Below are 27236 nucleotides of genomic sequence, written 5' to 3'. Positions count from 1 at the left end.
TGTGTATCTAAACAAGTCCTTTCTAGTGAGTAACCATGTTAGGTAATCAATTCATCAATCACAAAAACCTCAGGGAAACCAGAAAGAGAAGTTTAGTACAATATTGTTGTGCACAAAGTTTTTGCTAAAAATGTTTTCTATAAAAATGTGATCAATAATCCTGCGGCTGAAGAGGTCCAGAAGAGGCTCCAAAGTCTTCATCCTATCCGGGAAGAAGAGGCGATCCAGACCGGCAACCATCTTGATCCAAGCGGCATCTTCTATCTTCATCCGATGACGAACGGCTCCATCGTGAAGACCTCCAGCGCGGATCAATCTTCTTCCGACGACGTCCAACTGAAGAATGACGTTCCTTTAAGGGACGCCATCCAAGATGGCGTCCCTCGAATTCCGATTGGCTGATAGGATTGGCTGTTCCAATCAGCCAATAGAATGCGAGCTCAATCTGATTGGCTGATCGGATCAGCCAATCGGATTGAACTTGATTCTGATTGGCTGATTCCATCAGCCAATCAGAATTTTCCTACCTTAATTCCGATTGGCTGATAGAATCCTATCAGCCAATCGGAATTCAAGGGACGCCATCTTGGATGACGTCCCTTAAAGGAACCGTCATTCTTCAGTTGGACGTCGTCGGAAGAAGATTGATCCTTGCTGGAGGTCTTCACGATGGAGCCGTTCGTCATCGGATAAAGATAGAAGATGCCGCTTGGATCAAGATGGTTGCCGGTCTGGATCGCCTCTTCTTCCCGGATAGGATGAAGACGTTGGAGCCTCTTCTGGACCTCTTCAGCCGCAGGATTATGGATCGCCAGCCCCCGCTTGGGTTGGATGAAGATTTTGGAGCCAGGACCGATCAGTGATACCCGGCGAGGTGAAGATAAGGTAGAAAGATATTCAGGGGCTTAGTGTTAGGTTTATTTAAGGGGGGTTTGGGTTAGATTAGGGGTATGTGGGTGGTGGGTTGTAATGTTGGGGGGGGGGTTTACAGGCAAAAGAGCTGAATTTCTTGGGGCATGCCCCGCAAAGGGCCCTGTTCAGGGCTGGTAAGGTAAAAGAGCTTTGAACTTTTTTAATTTAGAATAGGGTAGGGCATTTTTTTTATTTTGGGGGGCTTTGTAATTTTATTAGGGGGCTTAGAGTAGGTGTAATTAGTTTAAAATTGTTGTAATATTTTTCTAATGTTTGTAAATATTTTATTATTTTTTGTAACTTAGTTCTTTTTTATTTTTTGTACTTTAGTTAATTTAATTGTAGTTATTTGTAGGTATTGTATTTAATTAATGTATTGATAGTGTAGTGTTAGGTTTAATTGTAGGTAATTGTAGGTATTTAATTTAATTTATTTATTGATAGTGTAGTGTTAGGTTTAATTGTAACTTAGGTTAGGATTTATTTTACAGGTAATTTTGTAATTATTGTAACTATTTTAGCTATTAAATAGTTCTTAACTATTTAATAGCTATTGTACCTGGTTAAAATAAATACAAAGTTACCTGTTAAATAAATATAAATCCTAAAATAGCTATAATATAATTACAATTTATATTGTAGCTATATTAGGGTTTATTTTACAGGTAAGTATTTAGCTTTAAATAGGAATAATTTATTTAATAAGAGTTAATTTATTTTGTTAGATTTAAATTATATTTAACTTAGGGGGGTGTTAGGGTTAGACTTAGCTTTAGGAGTTAATCCATTTATTACAGTAGCGGCGAGATTCGGTCGGCAGATTAGGGGTTAATAATTGAAGATAGGTGTCGGCGATGTTAGGGAGGGCAGATTAGGGGTTAATACTATTTATTATAGGGTTATTGAGGCGGGAGTGAGGCGGATTAGGGGTTAATAACTTTATTATAGTAGCGGTGCGGTCCGCTCAGCAGATTAGGGGTTAATAAGTGTAGGCAGGTGGAGGCGACGTTGAGGGGGGCAGATTAGGGGTTAATAAATATAATATAGGGGTCGGCGGTGTTAGAGGCAGCAGATTAGGGGTACATAAGGATATCGTAGGTAGCGGCACTTTGCGGTCTGCAGATTAGGGGTTAATTATTGTAGGTAGCTGGCGGCGACGTTGTGGGGGGCAGGTTAGGGGTTAATAAATATAATATAGGGGTCGGCGGTGTTAGGGGCAGCAGATTAGGGGTACATAAGTATAACGTAGGTGGCGGTCGGCAGATTAGGGGTTAAAAAAAATTAATAGAGTGGCGGCGATGTGGGGGGACCTCGGTTTAGGGGTACATAGGTAGTTTATGGATGTTAGTGTACTTTAGAGCACAGTACTTAAGAGCTTTATAAACCGGCGTTAGCCCAGAAAGCTCTTAACTACTGACTTTTTTCTGCGGCTGGAGTCTTGTCATTAGATTTCTAACGCTCACTTCAGCCAAGACTCTAAATACCGGCGTTAGAAAAATCCCATTGAAAAGATAGGATACGCAATTGACGTTAACTGCCCAGTCATGTGAATCCTCCCACAAGGCTTCAGCTATACTGATATCATAATCCTTTTCTACAAGTAAGAGCTCCAGCTCCCCCATTTTACTTGTTGTGCTTCTTACATTCGCCCTCATACATTTGATTTTTGTGTGCTTTCTGTTTCTACCTGGTGCTCTTTCCTCCATACTTTGCAATATTCAAGTATTATATTCATAGACTAATCTGTCAGTTATAATATGTTTGGACTGACCACCTCCCCCCCCCCCCCCCGCCTTCCCTAGTTTAAAATATTTTCTAAATGTACTAAAATCACTCTCCTCCCCTCCCCAAAAAAAAAAAAATCCTGCGCCCATGTCATGCATGTACAATCCATCCTTACTATACAAATTGTTTTGTACCATACTGAAAAGTCAGCCCAGTGCTCTAAAAAGTCAAACTTAAGTTTTGAATCAAGTTAATGAACAGAAGGAACATTTTATATAAGTGAATATGCAAGAACAAAATCACAATAAACAAAACATCGGCAATAAATGTGAAAAATAATATGTGTATCTAAACAAGTCCTTTCTAGTGAGTAACCATGTTAGGTAATCAATTCCTCAATCACAAAAACCTCAGGGAAACCAGAAAGAGAAGTTTAGTACAATATTGTTGTGCACAAAGTTTTTGATAAAAATGTTTTCTATAAAAATGTGATCAATAAGTATACAGTAAAGTTTTTTTTAAAAAAGTGTATAAATGCCATGATACTATCTGTTACGCTGTGCTATCCTGGCTTGTGACTGGCCAACTTCTCTAGAAATTATGTAATTGTCTAACCAATATAGTAAAGAGAACATGTATATAATATAACCAGAACATGTAAGTAATATAACCATAAATATCACAGATTTAGAAGTCCAAGTAAAATTATGTGAAATTTAAAAAGTCCTGTTATTATAAAGATGATAAATATTTTAACCATTAAGCATGCCATTGCATATAACAGTTAACACATTTATACCAACCAATAGGCTTAGCACTCAATTCTCAAAGGTGTAACCAGGGTGCGCTTCAAGTACTCAACAAAGTACTCAACAAAATGTCCAATTAAGAAGGCACACTCTGCACAAATCTGCCCTAGCATAGAGATTTTTTCTTTAATGTTTAGGGGTTCCAGCCCAGTCATCAGACAACACTTACAACAATATAATTGGTATATAATTTAAATTATTATTTTCATTCAAGTAAAACAGATCATTTGCATACACAGTATGTTTGTGAACATATTACACCTATAGTTAATATACACTAAAATAGTGTGTACTATTTGTGTGTAATGCCATTATAATAGAAGACAACCTAAGACAAATAACTACTTTATGATTTTCGTTATATTTAAAATAAGGATAGATAGCTAGATAGGAAGAGTAATAATCACTTGGGTGCCAGAGTACTAAAAACTACACCTTCACAGCATCGCTCCACCTGGACATCCATTTCTACCCATACACTGCAATTGGACCAGTATGTGTTGCACACTAACAGATGCGTCTATTATAAAGCAGTTGAAATCGGGCTGGCCACACACTGCACTGACACAGCAGTACTTGAGGGTATTTTACAAAGCCCCAGGTCAGGATAACACTTGCAATATAGTATGCTTGACAGCCAAGTGTGTGTGTATTGTGTTTACAGAGAGCACCCATCTGAGATGTAAAAACATAATTTATGCTTACCAGATAAATTACTTTCCTTCCTGGCAGGGAGAGTCCACGACTTCATTCCTTACTGTTGGGAAATACAACACCTGGCCACCAGGAGGAGGCAAAGACACCCCAGACAAAGGCTTAAATATGCCTCCCACTTCTTCTATCCCCCAGTCATTCTGCCGAGGGAACAAGAAAAAGTAGGAGGTATAAAGGTGCCAGAAGAAATAATATAAAAAAGGAGCCGCCCAACAAAAATAAATTACGGGAGGAGTTGTGGACTTTCCCTGACACAAAGGAAAATAATTTATCTGGTAAGCATAAATTATGTTTTACTTCCATAAGGCAGGAAGAGTCCACAACTTCATTCCTTACTGTTGGGAAAACTATACCCAAGCTCCTGAGGACACTGAAGGAATAAAGAGAGGGAGCCAAAAAGAGTCAGACCCTATTCTGAGGGCACCACAGCCTGCAAAACTTTCTCCCAAAGCAAACACATCAAACTTGTAAAATTTCGAAAACGTGTGTAAGGAGGACCAGGTAGCCACCTTACAAATCTGATCAATAGAGGCTTCGTTCTTAAAAGTGGAATGAGCCGTTATCCTCTCAGGAGGCCCCGCTGTCTCATAAGATAAGCGGATGACACTCCTCAACCAGAAAGATAGGGAAGTCGTAGTAGCCTTCTGCCCCTGACTCTTCCCTGTAAAGATGACAAACAAAGAGGAAGATTGTCTGAATTCCTTAGTAGCCTGAAGACAGAACTTCAAGGCATGAACCACATATATATTGTGAAGCAAGCGTTCCTTCGCTGAAGGAGGATTAGGACACAAAGAAGGTACAACAATTTCTTGATTAATGTTACCTTCCGACACCACCTTATGGAGGAACCCTAATTTAGTATGCAAAACCGCCTTATCAGCATGGAAAACCAGATAAGGGGGGTTGCATTGCAAAGCAGAAATCTCAGAAACTCTGCGCGCAGAGGCAATAGCCAACAAAAAAAGAACCTTCCAAGATAACAATTTAATGTCAACAGTATGCATAGGCTCAAACAGAGCCTGCTGCAAAACACTAAGAACAAGATTGAGGCTCCAAGGCGGAGCCCCAGATCTAAACACAGGTATGATCCAAGTCAGAGCCTTAACAAAGGACTGTACATCTGGAAGCTCAGCCAAACTCTTGTGCAGTAACAACGACAGGGCCGATATCTGTCCCTTCAGGTAACTAGCAGATAGACCCTTCTGCAGTCCATCCTGGAGAAAAGATACAATTCTGGCAACCTTAGCCTTATGTCAGAAAAAGCCATGCTCTTCACCCAAGTACAATAAGTCCTGCATACTTTATGGTAGATATGACGAGTAACAAGGCTTACGAGCTTGAACCAGAGTGTTGAAAACCCTCTCAGAAAACCCTCTCTTGGTTAAGACTAAGTGTTCAATCTCCACGCAGTCAGCCTCAGAAAATCTAAATTTTGATAAACGAAGGGACCCTGTATCAGCAAACATCTGTGACAAGGTAACCGCCACTAATGAGATCAGGACATCCCCACCAGATCTGCAAACCACGTCCTTCGCGGCCACGATGGAGCAATCAGAATCCCTGATGCTCGCTCCTGCTTGATGCGAGCCACCACATGAGGGAGAAGTAGTAATTGAAGAAAAAGATATACGAGTCTGAACCTCCATGGCACTGAAAGGGCATTTATCAGTTTTGCCTGAGGATCACTTGACCTCAACCCGTACTTGGGTAGCTTAGTATTGAGGTGGGATGCCATGAGATCTATCTCCGGCATTCCCCACTCGCTGCACATCTCTGCAAACACCTCGGGGTGGAAAGACCATTCCCCTGGATGAAAGGATTGCCCGCTTCCCAGTTGTCCACACTCGAAATGCGGATCGCTGACAGCGTAATCTACGAGTCTCCGCCCACTCTATTATCTGAGCTACTTCTCTCATCGCCAAGGCACTTCTCGTTTCCCACTGAGGTTATATTGTCTGATTGGATTCTGATAAACTTGGATGAACCCAGAAGGCGCCAAGCCTTCAAGGCATTGAAGATTGCCCGGAGTTCCTATAAATCGGTCAGAAGGGAGGATGTCTCCTGAGTCCACAGCCCTTGTGACTTAATGGCACCCCAAATGGCTCCCCATCCAGAAAAGCTTGCGTCCGTGGTCACAATCTCAAGAAGCACGTGCCGTGGGACAGATCTGGACAGAGCCACCAAGAGAGCGAGTCTCTCGACAGGTTGTCCAGCACAATCTGTTGAGATAGATCTGAAAGGTTGCCGTTCCATTGTCTCAGCATGCATAGTTGTAAGGGTCTGAGATGAGATCTGGCAAAGGGAATGATGTCCATACAGGATACCATGAGTCTGATCACCTCAATACACTGAGCTACTGAGGGTCTCAAGGAGGCCTGGAGGGCAAGACATGCAGTAGTTAGCTTATAACGTCTCTGATCTGTGAGAAATATTCTCATAGATATGGAGTCTATTATTGTCCCCAGGAAATTCACCCTTGTACTTGAAGAGAACTGCTTTCAAAGTTTATCTTCCATCCATGTGATCGAAGAAGAATGAGAAGAGACTCAAGTGTTCTTCCGCTAGACGAACAAATGGCGCCTGTACCAAGATATCGTCCAGGTAAGGTGCTACTGCAATACCTTGTGTTCTGGCAAGAGCTAGAAGAGCCCCCAGAACCTTCGTACATATCATTGGAGCAGTAGCTAGGCCAAACGGAAGAGCTATGAACTGGAAGGGCTGGTCCAGAAAGGCAAACCTCAGGAACTGAAAATGTTACCTGTGTATCGGAACGTGAAGGTATGCATCCTTCAGGTCTATGGTGGTCATAAACTTTCCTTCCTGAACCAGAGGATGGATTGACCATATTGTCTCCATCTTGAAAGAGGGAACACTCAGAAACCTGTTTAGGCACTTTAAGTCCAGAACTTAAATAATCCCCCAAATCTGTTTCTGCTGTAGGTACCTTCACAATTACTCCTAGACCAGAGAGATCCCACATGCAACCTAACAAGGGAGTCCTCTTTTCTGGTCTTGTAGACAGTCTGGAGAGTAGGTATCTGCCCCTGGGCGGATGAGATTTGAATCCTATCCGATATCCCTGAGATACAATCTCCAGGACCCAAGGATGCTGTACATCCTGGGACCAAGCATCTGAAAAAAAAGACAGTCTGCCCCCTACTCAATCCGATCACGGATCGGGGGCCACCTCTTCATGCCGATTTGTTCTTGGCGGGCTTCTTAGTCTGTTTGGACTTATTCCAGGACTGAGCCGGCTTCCAAGTACTCTTGGGCTGCTCGGACTTGGATGAGGATTGCTGTCATCGTGATTTGTCAGAACTAAAGGAACGAAAATTAGACAATTGCCGTCCCTTAGGCCTATTCTTCTTATCCTGCGGTAGGAATGCACCTTTCCCTCCGGTAACCGTAGAAGTAATGGAGAACAGCCTTTAGAAACTGAAGTTCACCCTCTGAAGCTACAGAGGTTAACTCTTCCTCCGATAGCTGGGACATAGTAGCTAAATCCAACAAATATTTAGATGACTCTAGGTCAGGAGAACTATGTTTAAAGGGACAGGCAACAGCAGAGTTTTTGTTGTTTTAAAAGATAGCTAATCCCTTTATTACCCATTCCCCAGTTTTGCAAAACCAACACAGTTATAATTATACACGTTTTACCTCTGTAATTAACTTGTATCTAAGCCTCAGCAGACTGACCCCTTATTTCAGTTCTTTTGACAGACTTGCATTTTAGCCAATCAGAGCTGTCTCCATGGTAAATTCAAGTGCATGAGCTCAATGTTATCTTTATGAAACACGTGAACTAATGCCCTCTAGTGGTGAAAAACTATCAAAATGCATTTAGATTAGAGGCGGCCTTCAAGGTCTAAGAAATTAGCATATGAACCTCCTAGGTTTAGCTTTCAACTAAGAATACCAAGAGAACAAAGCAAAATTTGTGATAAAAGTAAATTGGAAAGTTGTTTAACCCCTTAATTACCACAGCACTTTTCCATTTTCTGTCCGTTTGGGACCAAGGCTATTTTTACATTTTTGCGGTGTTTGTGTTTAGCTGTAATTTTCCTCTTACTCGTTTACTGTACCCACGCATATTATATACCGTTTTTCTTGCCATTAAATGGACTTTATAAAGATACCATTATTTTCATCATATCTTATCATTTACTATAAAAAATATTATAAAATATGAGGAAAAAATGGAAAAAAAAAAAACACTTTTTCTAACTTTGACCCCCAAAATCTGTTACACATCTACAACCACCAAAAAACACCCATGCTAAATAGTTTCTAAATTTTGTCCAGAGTTTAGAAATACCCAATGTTTACATGTTCTTTGCTGTTTTTGCAAGTTATAGGGCCATAAATACAAGTAGCACTTTGCTATTTCCAAACCCCTTTTTTTATTTTTTTAAATTAGCGCTAGTTACATTGGAACACTGATAACTTTCAAGAATCCCTGAATATCCCATGACATGTATATATTTTTTTTAGAAGACAACCCAAAGTATTGATCTAGGCCAATTTTGGTATCTTTCATGCCACCATTTCACCGCAAATGCGATGAAATAAAAAAAAAAGTTCACTTTTTCACATTTTTTTTTACAAACTTTAGGTTTCTCACTGAAATTATTTACAAACAGCTTGTGCAATTATGGCATAAATGGTTGTAAATTTTTCTCTGGGATCCCCTTTGTTCAGAAATAGCAGACTTATATGGCTTTGGTGTTGCTTTTTGGTAATTAGAATGCCACTAAATGCCACTACGCACCACACGTGTATTATGCCCAGCAGTGAAGGGGTTAATTAGGGAGCATGTAGGGAGCTTTTTGGGGTAATTTTAGCTTTAGTGTAGTGTAGTAGACAACCCAAAGTATTGATCTAGGCCCATTTTGGTATATTTCATACCACCATTTCACCGCCAAATTTTAGGTTTCTCACTGAAATCATTTACAAACAGCTTGTGTAATTATGGCACAAATGGTTGTAAATGCTTCTCTGGGATACCCTTTGTTCAGAAATAGCAGACATATATGGCTTTGGCGTTGCTTTTTGGTATTTAGAAGGCCGCTAAATGCCGCTGCTCATCACACGTGTATTATGGCTAGTAGTGAAGGGGTTAATTAGGTAGCTTGTAGGGTTAATTTTAGCTTTAGTGTAGAGATCAGCCTCCCACCTGACACATCACTACCCCCCCCCCCCCCCGATCCCTCCAAAACAGCTCTCTTACCTCCCCCACCCCACAATTGTCCCCACCATCTTAAGTACTGGCAGAAAGTCTGCCAGTACTAAAATAAAAGGAATCCTTTTTTTCTTTTCTTTTTCCCCCTTTGCATATTTACATATGCTGCTGTGTAGGATCCCCCTTAGCCCCCAACCTCCCTGCCCCACTCCCCAAACAGCTCTCTAACCTCCCCCTCTACCTTCTTGGCAGCCATCATGGGTACTGGCAGCTGGCAGCTAGTACCCAAATTACAATATATAGTCTCTTTTTTTATTTTATTTTTTTCTGTAGTGTAGCCCAAGACCAACCCCCACCCCCTCCTAGTTCCCTTAGATTACTTTTTTGGGGCATTTCTCCCCCCCCCCCCCCCATCTCCCACTTATACTTGATAATTTCTGTAGTGTAGCGGTTCCCACCCGCTCCCTCCCCGTGCACGTGCCCGCCGCCCCCCCCATGCAAGCGCGTGCGTCCGTCCAACTGTCCCGCCCCCGATCCCGCCCCCCTTTGTGTCTCAGAATCTATCGATGGCCGCCCAACCGCCTCCCACTGCAGCTCCCACCCACCAACGAATGCGACCATCGATGTCCGGTGTAGAAAGGGCCACAGAGTGGCTCTCTCTGCACCGGAGGGGTACAAATTGTAATTGCAGGATGCCTCGGTATCGAGGCATCCTGCAATAACCGGAAAGCAGCTGGAAGCGATCAGGATCGCTTCCAGCTGCTTTCCAAACCGAGGACGTACGCCATACGTCCTCAGGCGTTAACTGTATTTTTTCTGAGGACGTATGGCGTACGTCCTCGGTCATTAAGGGGTTAAAATTCCATGCTCTATTTGAATCATGAAAGTTATTTTGGACTTGACTGTCCCTTTAACCTTTCTCTTATGTTTGCTAGAGGAAGGTAAGGCACTCAGGGCCACAGACACTGCCGATTGTAACTGCACTGTAAAGTCCGCAGGAAAAAAACCCTGCCAGATGGAGAATTAGTTGAGCTGTGGGGAACTGCATGTGGAGCGGGTAGTGTAGAAAGGGTAGTAATCTCTCGGGACACAGATTCCTGAGAGGTAGTCAGCTCAGAGGGGCTAATAGCGCTACGAGTATTAGCAGGCTTGTCTCCCTTCTTAGACTTTAGAACAGTGATTAAGCAAATGGAACAAAATTGAGCAGACAGGCATACCATGGCCTCCTCACAATATAAACAGGAATTATTCATCAGTACAGAAGGAGCGGAACCTTCTAATGTAGTATCAGAGTCCTCCATAGCTAAGATATATCCACAGAAGGACAGACAAAAAAAGAACGCCTTTATTAAAAAAAACGGCACCTTTAAAATCCCAATGGCTGGGGCACTTACCACCACCTAGACCCAGACAGCTAACAGTGAAAATGCTCTCCTGAGGAGTGATGTCCGCAGCAGGATCGTAGGAAAATGAAAAGATCCCACCCGTCACGTGGTGCGTAGGACATGACTTCCCCTACTATGAAAAAGGCGCTAAGCTATTATGAGCTGCGTAACACTCAAAAACTAAAGTAAAACCTGTTTGTTCCAAACCAAAAGCACACAATCTATAAGCCCAAAAAACTCTCACATTAAAGCATTTATAAATCACCCCTAGCTGTCCAAATAATCTCCCTTAATGAGATATTAACCCTTGATCCTATTGAGGCATAAAGGAGCCACACTGTGACCCTGTATAGCAAAAGTGTACATATAAAACGGTCTTACCCTCCAGGATCCATGCTGTGGAACAGGCACAGCCTCTCAAGTGTGACAGTCTTGCAGCGACGCTTCTGAAATGGACTTGAGTGTGTAACAGCAAGCAGTGAAACTCGCCAACACAGATTACTCAGGAGCTGTTAGGCGACAGTCTGGATGGGTTCGTAGAAAAACTTTCCCTGCATCTCCAGACTCTAACTTTCATCAATACTCTCACTGAGAGATTGACATGATTACTTAAAGGGACATGAAACCCAATTTTTTTCTTTCATGATCTAGAAAGAGTATGCAATTTTAAACAACTTTATAATTTACTTCTATTATCTAATTTGCTTCCTTCTCTTCATATCCCTTGCTAAAAAGGATATCTAGATAGGCTCAGAAGCTGCTGATTGGTGGCTGCACATAATTGCCTCGTGTGATTGGCTAACCCATGTGCATTGCTATTTCTTTAATAAAGTATATCTAAAGGATGAAGCAAATTAAATAATAGAAGTAAATTTGAATGTTGTTTAAAATGGTATTCTCTATCTGAATAATGAAAGAAAAAATGTGGGTTTAATGTTCCTTTAAAACTCCAGTCCTTTCTTGAAGGGAACATACCCATTACAGGACTATACAAATCTTCTGACACTTCTCTGCCACCTCCTATAGTGATGAAAGCCAAAGAATGACTGGGGGATAGGGGAAGTGGGAGGGATATTTAAGCCTTTGGCTGGAGTGTCTTTGCCTCCTCCTGGTGGCCAGGTGTTGTATTTCCCAACAGTAAGGAATGAAGTTGTTGACTCTCCCTGTCTTACAGAAGTAAATTAAGTTTCTAGAGGTACAATTGTAACCACAATATAGTGCAAATTAATATTACACATTATTCTAAAACCAGAGTCCTATATTTATATTTGGAATATTGCTTCAACTGCACTAAAACAGTATGTAAAGTTGTTATTGTAATATGAAAGTCCACAATTTGCACTCAATTTAACTCATTAGTGTCAACAGAAAGAAAAAAGAAAATGCAAAAAAATAATAATTTAAAAATGTTTTATAAATTCTAATGACAGACATCAGGGTATATGTACTCCACTACTAAAAATCTCTAAATCGAATAAAACAAGATTAACACGCAACAATTCCTAGGAAAGTAATATTTAGCAATGCCTGGAAATAGAACACACTTTTATTGATACGTAAACACAAGCAGATTTTACCTCTGTAACAGGGACACTTTCCTTGAGGTTTGTTGTGTGGGCTGCTAGAAGGCCAATGACTTTCCCCACTTTATCACGTCTGTTGGTAAAAAAATAAAAAAAATAAACATAGTCTCTATTGTCTCTAAGCAAGGTAAATGGATGTACAGAGTGAAACAAGGCTATTTAAATTTATAAAGACTTATTTATATTGTATCTCCTGTAAAACACAGTCTGCTTTTGTGAAAGTAAAACCAGGTTTAAAGAACTCCCAATATTCCCTAAAACCTATTGCCAAGGTTATTTCTTGGAGTCATTGCTATGACATTTTCCCCCCAAAATAGGAAGGAAGCATAAATAGACAAGAGGACATAATAAATGTGAACATGTTTCATAAAAATAGTTTACCAAGGAGACAATATCTCATTATCTGTTCTTTAAAAGGATTCCCATACCATAGTAAAGTGAAACAGCTCACCGGACTACAAGCAAAATCTTTTCTTAAAAAATAGCATGGTAAAAACAACAGTAACATAAAAACTCTTGGGTCATCAGGCAAGGTACAAGTCTTACGCGTCATGGGCAGGAGCGGACGGCAATGATGAACACAAAAGGGTTTCACAGAAAATGAGCAACGGTTTACCACTAGTTTGAGAAGTGGATCGGAGCAGGATTTCCCAGGTGGGCCAAGTATATATATATCATATGAATACTGTTCCCATACATTGATTGTATATGGGAAGATATTCTATATATTTACCCTATAGCCACCTGATGATATCAGCTTTAGGTCTAGCTGCATGTGTGATATTTAAAGGGACTTTGCAACACCTGCTCACCACATTGTGCTCTATGAAACTGAATTAAGACTATTAGACACTAGCTTAGCTTTTCCTTTTGGTGGTTGATGGTATATCTTTAAAATGATTACCACAGTTTGTTTGGGGATGATTATGTCCCTTTAACAAACATATGGATTATAAAGGATTTTATTGATGTTTTACAGACATGCCATGTTTACCCATTTTGTTAAGCTGCACTTCCATTTCTTTCTTGTGATTTTTCTAAAAGATAATTAAAAAAAAATTTCAAAACCTATATTTGGTGTAAATATTGTAGGTTCTGATCTAGGAAACAGATGTGTAGATTTTTAAAAATAGATTTGATCTTGGAGGAATACATTAAATAATATTTGTCTTTTAACAAGTCCATGTGGACAGCTTCTGATAGTTAAAGGATTTAGCCACCCTTTTGTTGTAAACACTAAAATGAATAAAATCAGGTGTTAATTGATACTCCGACATACTATCCAACATTTCTTAAATGCCATGTGGGACTGGTAGCATATTCTATGTCAGGGAGACCAGCAGGCAGATTCACTAGTGTTCTGTGGACATTATGAGTGGTTGGACAAAGTTGTGAGTATTCCATGGGTGGGGTACAATGTATGCACTGGTTAGAATTGACATGAAGTGGGAGAGGTTAACAGCAGTCTGGAGAAGAGTCTTGGTTGTCCCTGTTTTCACTTTTGCTGTGAGATAGCAAGGAAGAGCTCCTGTGACAATCCCGCAATACGCAGGTATATTGCTATGCTCCATCAAGGTTACGCTACATAAAGATCATCCTACATGGATAAGTTAAGCTAATCACACCTGTGGATGACTGCTCTGCTCCTCTACAGTCCCTGTCTAAAATATAAAATAATAATACATGTCATTTCATTTATTATCCATTCTCTATAGAATAATATATGTGGATGGAAAAAATGGGGGCGGAGCCGACCATGGACTGAAATGGCCACATAGTTATGAAGCTCTGAAATCCTTAGACACAGTTAGGGTATAAAACCTTCTTTATTAACAATTTTTATTACAAAAAGATGCTTTGGGGTCACAGCGCTTATTAAGGCAGCGAGATGACTTGGAACAAGAGAAGTGAGTAGCGCATTAACACTGCACTTGAAGAAGCGCCATAAATCTCAAGCAAGGAACGGCACTAACCACATGAAGAAAAAAGCCGCTATAGTGATAAAATTGTCCCCCGCAATACAGACCTGGATTCACCCTGGGGGATAAGCAACCACCCGATCGCTGATTAAGTGCGCTGATACGGTAGTCGGATGAAGGAGGCAGCCATAAATAACAACGGCGCAATTTACAGGTGAGCGCCATGTTTTAACACGTCAAGCACATAAGTGATGAACAAGACCCACATCACCACTGCATAAAACCCGGATCTCACAGCACTGACCGGTGTTTACACCGGGTGGGGGGGTACACACTGCTGTTGAACAGTTTGCGACAGGGACCGCTGGAGAATATATATAACAGACACAACAGAGAGCCCGTGAACACTGACCACGTGGCACAGGACATTTCTCATATAAGCACAAGTGATTGAAACTCACTCTCCTGCAGTGAAATCTCAGATAACGATCTTCTCAGTTAGGCCCCTGCTACTGGGCTCAGAGTGAGAGATGTGGGGGTAGATAAACCCAGAAATCAAAAGTACAGAGGCCCACAGCACCGCACCCCCCCCCCCTCACTATACACCATTAAACACAAGAAAATAAATAAATTTCAAATAAATCTGAAAGGGACACAAAAAGAGAAAGAGCTGGAAGGAAAGTTGATAATTATATGAATAAAGCCTCTTTGTATAAACAACTATAAGCTGCACGCTGCAGGCAGGGATCCTAAGCTCTGGGAAGGAATACAACCCTACTAAATATCCACTGAGACCTTTAAAATGGCTGCAAGGAAATCAGGCAAAGGTGACAAAAATGCAAAAAACAACCCAAACAAGATGAGTATGTTTTTCAAAACGTCACAGGCGTTGACAATGGAAGATGAGGATATATCCCAGACCCCAGAAGAAACAGACACTCCTCAAGAAACAATAGCAGATACCCCACTCACAAGAGCTGATTTAAAGGATCTTCCTACAAAGGGAGACTTCACTTCATTCATACAGCAGGTGGGCCGCATGATTAAAGATGGACTGGCGGAGGTGAGGAAAGAGGTTAATGAATTGGGAAATAGAGTAGAATATCTGGAAGAACAGTCAGAGTCACAAACATCTGATATGGACCTAATGAATAGAAAAACAGAATTTATGTTTACCTGATAAATTACTTTCTCCAACGGTGTGTCCGGTCCACGGCGTCATCCTTACTTGTGGGATATTCTCTTCCCCAACAGGAAATGGCAAAGAGCCCAGCAAAGCTGGTCACATGATCCCTCCTAGGCTCCGCCTTCCCCAGTCATTCGACCGACGTAAAGGAGGAATATTTGCATAGGAGAAACCATATGATACCGTGGTGACTGTAGTTAAAGAAAATAAATTATCAGACCTGATTAAAAAACCAGGGCGGGCCGTGGACCGGACACACCGTTGGAGAAAGTAATTTATCAGGTAAACATAAATTCTGTTTTCTCCAACATAGGTGTGTCCGGTCCACGGCGTCATCCTTACTTGTGGGAACCAATACCAAAGCTTTAGGACACGGATGAAGGGAGGGAGCAAATCAGGTCACCTAGATGGAAGGCACCACGGCTTGCAAAACCTTTCTCCCAAAAATAGCCTCAGAAGAAGCAAAAGTATCAAACTTGTAAAATTTAGTAAAAGTGTGCAGTGAAGACCAAGTCGCTGCCTTACATATCTGATCAACAGAAGCCTCGTTCTTGAAGGCCCATGTGGAAGCCACAGCCCTAGTGGAATGAGCTGTGATTCTTTCAGGAGGCTGCCGTCCGGCAGTCTCATAAGCCAATCTGATGATGCTTTTAATCCAAAAAGAGAGAGAGGTAGAAGTTGCTTTTTGACCTCTCCTTTTACCAGAATAAACAACAAACAAGGAAGATGTTTGTCTAAAATCCTTTGTAGCATCTAAATAGAATTTTAGAGCACGAACAACATCCAAATTGTGCAACAAACGTTCCTTCTTTGAAACTGGATTCGGACACAAAGAAGGCACGACTATCTCCTGGTTAATGTTTTTGTTAGAAACAACTTTCGGAAGAAAACCAGGTTTAGTACGTAAAACCACCTTATCTGCATGGAACACCAGATAAGGAGGAGAACACTGCAGAGCAGATAATTCTGAAACTCTTCTAGCAGAAGAAATTGCAACCAAAAACAAAACTTTCCAAGATAATAACTTAATATCAACGGAATGTAAGGGTTCAAACGGAACCCCCTGAAGAACTGAAAGAACTAAATTGAGACTCCAAGGAGGAGTCAAAGGTTTGTAAACAGGCTTGATTCTAACCAGAGCCTGAACAAAGGCTTGAACATCTGGCACAGCTGCCAGCTTTTTGTGAAGTAACACAGACAAGGCAGAAATCTGTCCCTTCAAGGAACTTGCAGATAATCCTTTCTCCAAACCTTCTTGAAGAAAGGATAGAATCTTAGGAATTTTTACCTTGTCCCAAGGGAATCCTTTAGATTCACACCAACAGATATATTTTTTTCCATATTTTGTGGTAAATTTTTCTAGTTACAGGCTTTCTGGCCTGAATAAGAGTATCAATGACAGAATCTGAGAACCCTCGCTTTGATAAGATCAAGCGTTCAATCTCCAAGCAGTCAGTTGGAGTGAGACCAGATTCGGATGTTCGAACGGACCTTGAACAAGAAGGTCTCGTCTCAAAGGTAGCTTCCATGGTGGAGCCGATGACATATTCACCAGGTCTGCATACCAAGTCCTGCGTGGCCACGCAGGAGCTATCAAGATCACCGATGCCCTCTCCTGATTGATCCTGGCTACAAGCCTGGGGATGAGAGGAAACGGCGGGAATACATAAGCTAGTTTGAAGGTCCAAGGTGCTACTAGTGCATCTACTAGAGTCGCCTTGGGATCCCTGGATCTGGACCCGTAGCAAGGAACCTTGAAGTTCTGACGAGAGGCCATCAGATCCATGTCTGGAATGCCCCATAATTGAGTAATTTGGGCAAAGATTTCCGGATGGAGTTCCCACTCCCCCGGATGAAATGTCTGACGACTCAGAAAATCCGCTTCCCAATTTTCCACTCCTGGGATGTGGATTGCAGACAAGTGGCAGGAGTGAGTCTCCGCCCATTGAATGATTTTGGTCACTTCTTCCATCGCCAGGGAACTCCTTGTTCCCCCCTGATGGTTGATGTACGCAACAGTCGTCATGTTGTCTGATTGAAACCGTATGAACTTGGCCTTTGCTAGCTGAGGCCAAGCCTTGAGAGCATTGAATATCGCTCTCAGTTCCAGAATATTTATCGGGAGAAGAGATTCTTCCCGAGACCAAAGACCCTGAGCTTTCAGGGGTCCCCAGACCGCGCCCCAGCCCACCAGACTGGCGTCGGTCGTGACAATGACCCACTCTGGCCTGCGGAAGCTCATCCCCTGTGACAGGTTGTCCAGGGACAGCCACCAACGGAGTGAATCTCTGGTCCTCTGATCTACTTGTATCGTCGGAGACAAGTCTGTATAGTCCCCATTCCACTGACTGAGCATGCACAGTTGTAATGGTCTTAGATGAATTCGCGCAAAAGGAACTATGTCCATTGCCGCTACCATCAAACCTATTACTTCCATGCACTGCGCTATGGAAGGAAGAGGAACAGAATGAAGTATTTGACAAGAGTTTAGAAGTTTTGATTTTCTGGCCTCTGTCAGAAAAATCCTCATTTCTAAGGAGTCTATTATTGTTCCCAAGAAGGGAACCCTTGTTGACGGAGATAGAGAACTTTTTTCTACGTTCACTTTCCACCCGTGAGATCTGAGAAAGGCCAGGACAATGTCCGTGTGAGCCTTTGCTTGAGGAAGGGACGACGCTTGAATCAGAATGTCGTCCAAGTAAGGTACTACTGCAATGCCCCTTGGTCTTAGCACCGCTAGAAGGGACCCTAGTACCTTTGTGAAAATCCTTGGAGCAGTGGCTAATCCGAACGGAAGTGCCACAAACTGGTAATGCTTGTCCAGGAATGCGAACCTTAGGAACCGATGATGTTCCTTGTGGATAGGAATATGTAGATACGCATCCTTTAAATCCACTGTGGTCATGAATTGACCTTCCTGGATGGAAGGAAGAATTGTTTGAATGGTTTCCATTTTGAACGATGGAACCTTGAGAAACTTGTTTAGGATCTTGAGATCTAAGATTGGTCTGAATGTTCCCTCTTTTTTGGGAACTACGAACAGATTGGAGTAGAACCCCATCCCTTGTTCTCCTAAAGGAACAGGATGAATCACTCCCATTTTTAACAGGTCTTCTACACAATGTAAGAATGCCTGTCTTTTTATGTGGTCTGAAGACAATTGAGACCTGTGGAACCTCCCCCTTGGGGGAAGCCCCTTGAATTCCAGAAGATAACCTTGGGAGACTATTTCTAGTGCCCAAGGATCCAGAACATCTCTTGCCCAAGCCTGAGCGAAGAGAGAGAGTCTGCCCCCCACCAGATCCGGTCCCGGATCGGGGGCCAACATCTCATGCTGTCTTGGTAGCAGTGGCAGGTTTCTTGGCCTGCTTTCCTTTGTTCCAGCCTTGCATTGGTCTCCAAGCTGGCTTGGTTTGAGAAGTATTACCCTCTTGCTTAGAGGACGTAGCACTTGGGGCTGGTCCGTTTCTGCGAAAGGGACGAAAATTAGGTTTATTTTTGGCCTTGAAAGACCTATCCTGAGGAAGGGCGTGGCCCTTGCCCCCAGTGATATCAGAGATAATCTCTTTCAAGTCAGGGCCAAACAGCGTTTTCCCCTTGAAAGGAATGTTAAGCAATTTGTTCTTGGAAGACGCATCCGCTGACCAAGATTTTAACCAAAGCGCTCTGCGCGCCACAATAGCAAAACCAGAATTTTTCGCCGCTAACCTAGCCAATTGCAAAGTGGCGTCTAGGGTGAAAGAATTAGCCAATTTGAGAGCATGAATTCTGTCCATAATCTCCTCATAAGAAGAAGAATTATTATTGAGCGCCTTTTCTAGCTCATCGAACCAGAAACACGCTGCTGTAGTGACAGGAACAATGCATGAAATTGGTTGTAGAAGGTAACCTTGCTGAACAAACATCTTTTTAAGCAAACCTTCTAATTTTTTATCCATAGGATCTTTGAAAGCACAACTATCTTCTATGGGTATAGTGGTGCGTTTGTTTAGAGTAGAAACCACCCCCTCGACCTTGGGGACTGTCTGCCATAAGTCCTTTCTGGGGTCGACCATAGGAAACAATTTTTTAAATATGGGGGGAGGGACGAAAGGTATACCGGGCCTTTCCCATTCTTTATTTACAATGTCCGCCACCCGCTTGGGTATAGGAAAAGCTTCGGGGGGCCCCGGGACCTCTAGGAAATTGTCCATTTTACATAGTTTCTCTGGAATGACCAAATTCTCACAATCATCCAGAGTGGATAACACCTCCTTAAGCAGAGCGCGGAGATGTTCCAATTTAAATTTAAATGTAATCACATCAGGTTCAGCTTGTTGAGAAATTTTCCCTGAATCTGAAATTTCTCCCTCAGACAAAACCTCCCTGGCCCCCTCAGACTGGGGTAGGGGCCCTTCAGAACCAATATCATCAGCGTCCTCATGCTCTTCAGTATTTTCTAAAACAGAGCAGTCGCGCTTTCGCTGATAAGTGGGCATTTTGGCTAAAATGTTTTTGATAGAATTATCCATTACAGCCGTTAATTGTTGCATAGTAAGGAGTATTGGCGCGCTAGATGTACTAGGGGCCTCCTGTGTGGGCAAGACTGGCGTAGACGAAGGAGGGGATGATGCAGTACCATGCTTACTCCCCTCACTTGAGGAATCATCTTGGGCATCATTTTCTCTAAATTTTGTGTCACATAAATCACATCTATTTAAATGAGAAGGAACCTTGGCTTCCCCACATTCAGAACACAGTCTATCTGGTAGTTCAGACATGTTAAACAGGCAAAAACTTGATTACAAAGTACAAAAAACGTTTTAAAATAAACCGTTACTGTCACTTTAAATTTTAAACTGAACACACTTTATTACTGCAATTGCGAAAAAGTATGAAGGAATTGTTCAAAATTCACCAAAATTTCACCACAGTGTCTTAAAGCCTTAAAAGTATTGCACACCAAATTTGGAAGCTTTAACCCTTAAAATAACGGAACCGGAGCCGTTTTTATATTTAACCCCTTTACAGTCCCTGGTATCTGCTTTGCTGAGACCCAACCAAGCCCAAAGGGGAATACGATACCAAATGACGCCTTCAGAAAGTCTTTTCTATGTATCAGAGCTCCTCACACATGCATCTGCATGTCATGCTTCTCAAAAACAAGTGCGCAATAGAGGCGCGAAAATGAGACTCTGCCTATGATTAGGGAAAGCCCCTAGAGAATAAGGTGTCCAATACAGTGCCTGCCGGTTATTTTACATAATTCCCAAGATTAAAATAATTCCTCAAGGCTATGGAGTATAAAATATGTTTATATATAAATCGATTTAGCCCAGAAAATGTCTACAGTCTTAAAAAGCCCTTGTGAAGCCCTTTTTTTCTTTCTGTAATAAAAATGGCTTACCGGATCCCATAGGGAAAATGACAGCTTCCAGCATTACATCGTCTTGTTAGAATGTGTCATACCTCAAGCAGCAAAAGTCTGCTCACTGTTCCCCCAACTGAAGTTAATTCCTCTCAACAGTCCTGTGTGGAAACAGCCATCGATTTTAGTAACGGTTGCTAAAATCATTTTCCTCTTACAAACAGAAATCTTCATCTCTTTTCTGTTTCAGAGTAAATAGTACATACCAGCACTATTTTAAAATAACAAACTCTTGATTGAATAATAAAAACTACAGTTAAACACTAAAAAACTCTAAGCCATCTCCGTGGAGATGTTGCCTGTACAACGGCAAAGAGAATGACTGGGGAAGGCGGAGCCTAGGAGGGATCATGTGACCAGCTTTGCTGGGCTCTTTGCCATTTCCTGTTGGGGAAGAGAATATCCCACAAGTAAGGATGACGCCGTGGACCGGACACACCTATGTTGGAGAAAATCCTGTCTCAAGAATCCCAAATTACTTTCCTTCAGGAAAAACTGGAGGATCTGGACAACAGAGGGAGGAGGCAGAATATAAGGATTAGAGGCCTACCAGAAAGAATTACTCCTGAAAATCTGCACTCCTCCCTCCAAGATCTACATGAATCAAAGACACCAGCAGCAAACAACCCACTACAGCAAAGACCACGCTGGCAGACAATCCAGCGAAAGCGTTCAAGAACCCCTGCCACAATTGACTCTTCAATAGCCCATGAATCTGATGATGGCTGATACAGAAACCGGTACAGAATATGGACTTTATAGTGAAAATCAGGACCCAGAAGTGAGTTTTAGGTCTATCTAGGGCTTGGAGAGGGGACCCCTCACCTGATCAGGTAATATTGTTGGTGTTTTTTTTTATGATGCTTGGAGTCCCCTAAGAAATAGACATTGAACTGAATCACCAAAGACTGAGCAATGAATATAAGCTTTAATATAGCACCTATATTTTAGTAATGTTGAAAGACTTTACACCTATAGCGACCTAATAAAACTAATGGAGCATGATGATTACTTGTCTAAGATATGCATTGAAAAATTGAAGATTTCTTACTATAAAAAAATAAAAAAAAATAAAAAATAAAAAAAAAAATAATAAAAAAAAATGAAAGAGGAATAACATGCAAAAGTGATAAATGTAATGTTAATACTTTGTCCCCCTAACTGTGTCTAGACCTATAGAGGTCTTTGGATCCCCCTAACCTTTTCTTTGTTTTTACCTCTCAAATAGAGAGGATGGTATTGATAATTAGAGTTATAGTTCTATTGTTGATATTGTTATATATGTTTATTATGACAAGTTTGAATTTTTTGTATTTTTGGTCACTTTCGCATGCAGGGTATTGTCATATTGTCCGCTCGACAGAGATAATGTTTACTAAAGAGCAAATGCAGACTGAATTTCTAATTAATGTATTATGACATAAAGCTGATTTCACAAAACTGTAAGGGTCTGAACTCCCCTACCAAGAGGTCAATTGCAATGACGTGGTTTAAAAAATCACAGGGATCAATAGTGTTTCTACAGGAAACCCATTTCCTCAAGCATAAAGAACCAACACTATATTCCGAAATTTATACCCAACAAATTTTTAACTCAAACTCCAAAAAAAAGAATGGGGTTGGTATATTGATAAGTAAAGATGTCCCATTCCAAATTTTAGACCAATTTTCAGATGAAGACGGCAGGGTCTTAATATTAGTGGGTACACTATATAATACTCAGCTAACTCTAATGAACATATACGCGCCTAACACAAATCAAAACTCTTTCTATAATAAAGCTTTAGCCAAACTGGGAGAAATGCATAGAGGCGTAGTGATAGTGGGCGGCGATTTCAATATCACACTGAACCCCCTCATGGACTGCTCCACAGGAAAGAGTCAAATAACACAGAGAAATAGGACAAGTATTATCCAAAAATTAGACACCCTCTTATTAACAGATGTCTGGAGATTAAACCATCCCAGAACCCGAAGTTACACTTTTTATTCACATCCGGGTCACTCCTATTCCAGAATAGATTATTGGTTATTAGACCATAATAATATAGCCAGTGCCACAGACACAGAGATACTGCCGATATCATGGTCGGACCATGCGTCTATCACGTTAGAACTTAGGTGGCCCTCAATGCCCTTACGCCAATCTTTGTGGCGCTTGGACCCCACCCTACTACATAACCCACCTATTAAACGCCATATAGGGGAACACATAAAATAATTTTTCCGGAACAACACCTCAACGGACACAAATCAGATTAATAATTGGTTAGCACACAAAGCTACTATTAGGGGAGAGTTAATTAAACAAAGAGCAATCCTACGTAAACAATATGACACAGAGTACAAAAAATTACTCTCTGATTTAAAGCTAGCGGAACAGCGACATAAACTTAATCCTACAGATGACAACCTTACACAGTTGGTGTGTGGGGCCAGGACGGCCTTTCGACACCATCTGCAAAGAGACGCTAACAACAAAGCATTTTATCTAAAAAAAATGTATTTCCATAATAGCAATAAAGCAGGCACGTGGCTGGCGAAAACTTTAGCAAAAAAAAAGTATCAGGCTCACATTTTTAAAATAGATAACGATAAGGGACAGACCGAGATAGAACCAAAACAAATAGCAAACGTGTTTGGGGATTATTATGCTAAACTATACAACATTGTAAATCAGGGAAAAACTGAAAATTTATGCACCCTTACCCAATACTTAGATTCAGTAGATGTCCCAAGCATCTCCACACAAGAGGCAGACACCCTAGATTCCCCTTTTACACTACAAGAAATATTAAAGGCCATAGAGACATTACCCAACAATAAGAGCCCAGGCCCAGATGGATACTCAAATGATTATTATAAAACATATAAAGCCCTAATAGCGCCACATCTATTAAAAGCCTTCCAACACATAGATGATTTAGGCAGTTTTCCAGCAGAATGCTTGGAAGCCTACATCTCAGTGCTCCCCAAACCAAATAAACCAGGCAATCTACCAAGCAGTTATAGACCCATATCGCTACTCAACACGGATCTCAAACTTTACGCAAAGGTTTTAGCAGGGCGCATTAATAAAATACTACCACAGATTGTTCACCTTGACCAAGCAGGTTTTGTCCCAGGGAGAGAAGCGAGAGACAACACCATTAGAACACTACAATTAATTGACTATGCTAAAATTAACAAATTAGGAATGGTGGTTGTCTCCGCCGACGCTGAAAAAGCGTTCGATCGCTTAGATTGGCGCTTTTTGCAAGCAACATTACGTAAAATGGGATTTGGGGAAATTATTATAAAAAGAATCTTTAGTCTGTATCAAAACCCCTCAGCTAAGGTAAAAGCAAATAATATTTTGTCAGATAAGTTTGTCATTCAGAATGGAACACGACAAGGATGTCCATTGTCCCCCCTTCTATTTGTGTTGAGTATGGAAATCCTGGCCCATAAAATTAGACAAAACGCGCAAATCTCAGGTATTATAATAGGGCAAAATAACTATAAATTGTCACTTTACGCTGACGATGTGCTGCTCACACTGTCTAACCCCGCAGAGTCTATCCCAGCAGTGTTGAAGGAGTTTAGGGAATTTGGGGTGTTCTCCAACTTCCTACTAAATTATCAAAAATCAGAAATCTTAAACATCTCTATGCCGAAAAAAGAATACTCTGAATTACTAATAAAGTGCCCATTCATACCCCAAAAAAAGGCCATCAAGTATCTGGGGATCTATCTGTCGCCCAGACCTAGCACCCTGTTTATGAAAAATTACCAAAACCTATATAATGAGCTAATTAAAGACTTCAATAGGTGGAGTGACAAATTGATTTCGTGGTGGGGGCGTATACAGGCAGTGAAAATGACTGTGTTGCCCAAAATTCTTTATATGCTCCAAACGGTACCAATCGCGTTACCTATTTCATTCCGCAATAAGCTTCAGAAACTGTTAAATAACTACATTTGGGGCAGAATAAAGCCGAGTATCATTAAATCCACAATGTATAGAACTACACAAAATGGAGGATTGGGACTCCCCAATATTGAAATGTACTATAAAGCAAAATGCTTACAAAAAATACTGGATTGGCATCGAAATGCTGAAAATAAAGCCTGGGTGACACTGGATTCCCATATCTTGAGGACCCCTTCCCCCGGGGTGTTGTGCTGGATAGAAAGAAAGAGTCGCCCCTCATGGGTCAGGGCATACCCACTATATCAGCATACTTTTGATATCTGGGACAACATTATAGCAGGTAATAGCCAAATATCGTCCCTGAGATCCCCGATGTCTCCAGTTTCCCCTAATGCTGAATTACACGGGGGCCTGGAACAAAAACTAATTAGACAACTTGATTGGGAAATAGGCTACACATTACCCATAACCAAATTCCTAACTAACGGTAAACTAAAGAAGAGATCTGACCTTAGTGGTGTAGTGGGGGTGCCTTCACGAAATGGCTGAAGTATTTTCAGCTCCAGCACTTTCTGGCCACATCCCCAGACAGAGAAAAGCTAATTAGACAGCCTACTATGTTCGAACAACAGTGTCTTAGTAATCAACCACTATGCCATACTCTGGCGTGGGCAAAGAGGGCACTATCGCTCAGCGAATTGAACGTGGCCCCTAACTATAGGAGTAGATGGCACAGGGAATTAGGGAAGGAACTAAATGAACAGGAATGGAAACATATTACACAGAACACTAGAAAATCCTCGACTGCAGCCAGGACTTTGGAATTAAATTTCAAGGTCCTGACAAGATGGTACCTTACCCCAAGGAGAATTAAGACAATCTATCCGACAGCCTCTGATATGTGTTGGAGGGGGTGCGGTAACAGGGGTACCATGATACATATCTGGTGGTCCTGTGATAAGCTTCAACCCTTCTGGGTACAAATAGGAGATTTTATTAAATCGATTAGCAACCAAAGCACCGAGTATCACATTCAACCAACGACAGCATTACTAAACTTACTCCCAAACTGTAAATGCAAAATTAGGAGGAAATTGATACAGCTAGCTCTAAATACAGCCAAATCCCTGATAGCCTCTAATTGGAAATACAGGTGGTTCCCACATATAGGGCCTGGGAGACGTCAATGGACCATACGATTCAGTTGGAGGAGTATGGCTATTTCATAAGAAAAGATATGGAGATGTTTAACAACATAACGTTTTACTGGGAAACACGAATGCACACACACTGAATACTGTTTTTTTTATATAAGAAACATCATAACAAATGGGAGAGAGAAGTCCCTAGGACAACTAAATGGATATCACATAAATAAGTGAATATACCCCTTTGTCGAAATGGGCAATGGAACCTTTGGCTTCTGCACAACGAAGGTGACCAACCTTTGAAATGTTTTGTTTTATTTTTTTTGTTAGTTATATGAGTTATATCTCAAGTAATAAAAGATGAGTTAAAAAATGTAGGATGTTAAACCTATGTAAAGCACAGACTGACATGCTGATCTGTAATCAATGTGATCTTAACCGCATTCTCTTGTAATGTTTCATTTTTTTTTTCATCCAATAAAAAAACTTTGAAAAAAAAAAAAAAAAGAATAATATATGTGATACAGCATACTAGCAATAGACTCTCAAAACCCTTTACTTCTAAGCCATTTATGAAGAGCAGGCAGCTACTCACCAGTAAACCAGGCTATTCCCTTTGCAAGGCCTACACAATACAACTAGGATAAGCAGCTGCAATACAAAGGCATAGAACTCAAAATGTGCTACAACCGAGCCTTAGTGGATAAAAGTAGAACCAGCATAAAAAAGGACCAGCAACCTCAACACACACAGAGCATTCTATAATATACAGGTAGCAGGGGTGTATTAAAGCCTAGGCCAACAAGGCCGGTGCCTAGGGCAGCAGATTTGGGAGGGGCAGCACATCTGCCCTATCCTCTCTCTAAAAGGCAGCACACAGTAAAGTAAGCGATAAAGTGCAGGCTTTTACGGAGAAGACAAGGCACGTGCACTGATTAAAGTCACTCTTTACAGGCAGTGCTCCTTTAAACCGTTGCTTCATTTAGAGCCGCCAGCATTTTTTCAGTGGAAGCGTTTTTGGTGAGAAACTTGCCAGGGATATGCTTACAAGGTGAGGCTGGAGAAGACCTTGTGCCGATATGCTGTTTCCCCTTGTCAGTTGTGGTGGGTCTGCGAGCGCAGTGCTTATTGCAGGTCTTAGTAACTAACAGACTGGATGCGTCTGTGCACTGCTTAGATCAGCTTGTGATCATAATCATAAACTCTCAGCGCTAATGTATGTTAGCTACTAATAGCTAGCTTTCTCTCCAATCCTGAACCCATGGAGTAAATAGTAAACTAACACTTAAAAAGTTTCTTTACTTGAATGATGATAATTACTGTATGTTGCATGTGAAGGGCAGTGATTGTTTCAAA

At 41.3% G+C, this 27236-nt stretch overlaps 1 protein-coding gene across 1 annotated transcript in view; it reads right to left on the bottom strand.

Annotated features, from left to right (window-relative positions):
• ULK4 (unc-51 like kinase 4) overlaps positions 1-27236 on the bottom strand; it is a 1503227-nt gene that overhangs the window by 1235467 nt on the left and 240524 nt on the right. Inside the window, exon 17 of the mRNA XM_053714343.1 lies at positions 12302-12380. Within this exon, the coding sequence (XP_053570318.1) occupies positions 12302-12380 (79 nt within the window). The remainder of the gene's footprint in view (positions 1-12301; positions 12381-27236) is intronic.

Source organism: Bombina bombina, chromosome 5 (genome assembly GCF_027579735.1).
Source record: "Bombina bombina isolate aBomBom1 chromosome 5, aBomBom1.pri, whole genome shotgun sequence".
NCBI lineage: Eukaryota > Metazoa > Chordata > Amphibia > Anura > Bombinatoridae > Bombina > Bombina bombina.
Note: the sequence above shows the minus strand (reverse complement) of the source record. Positions and strands in the feature narration are given on the sequence as shown.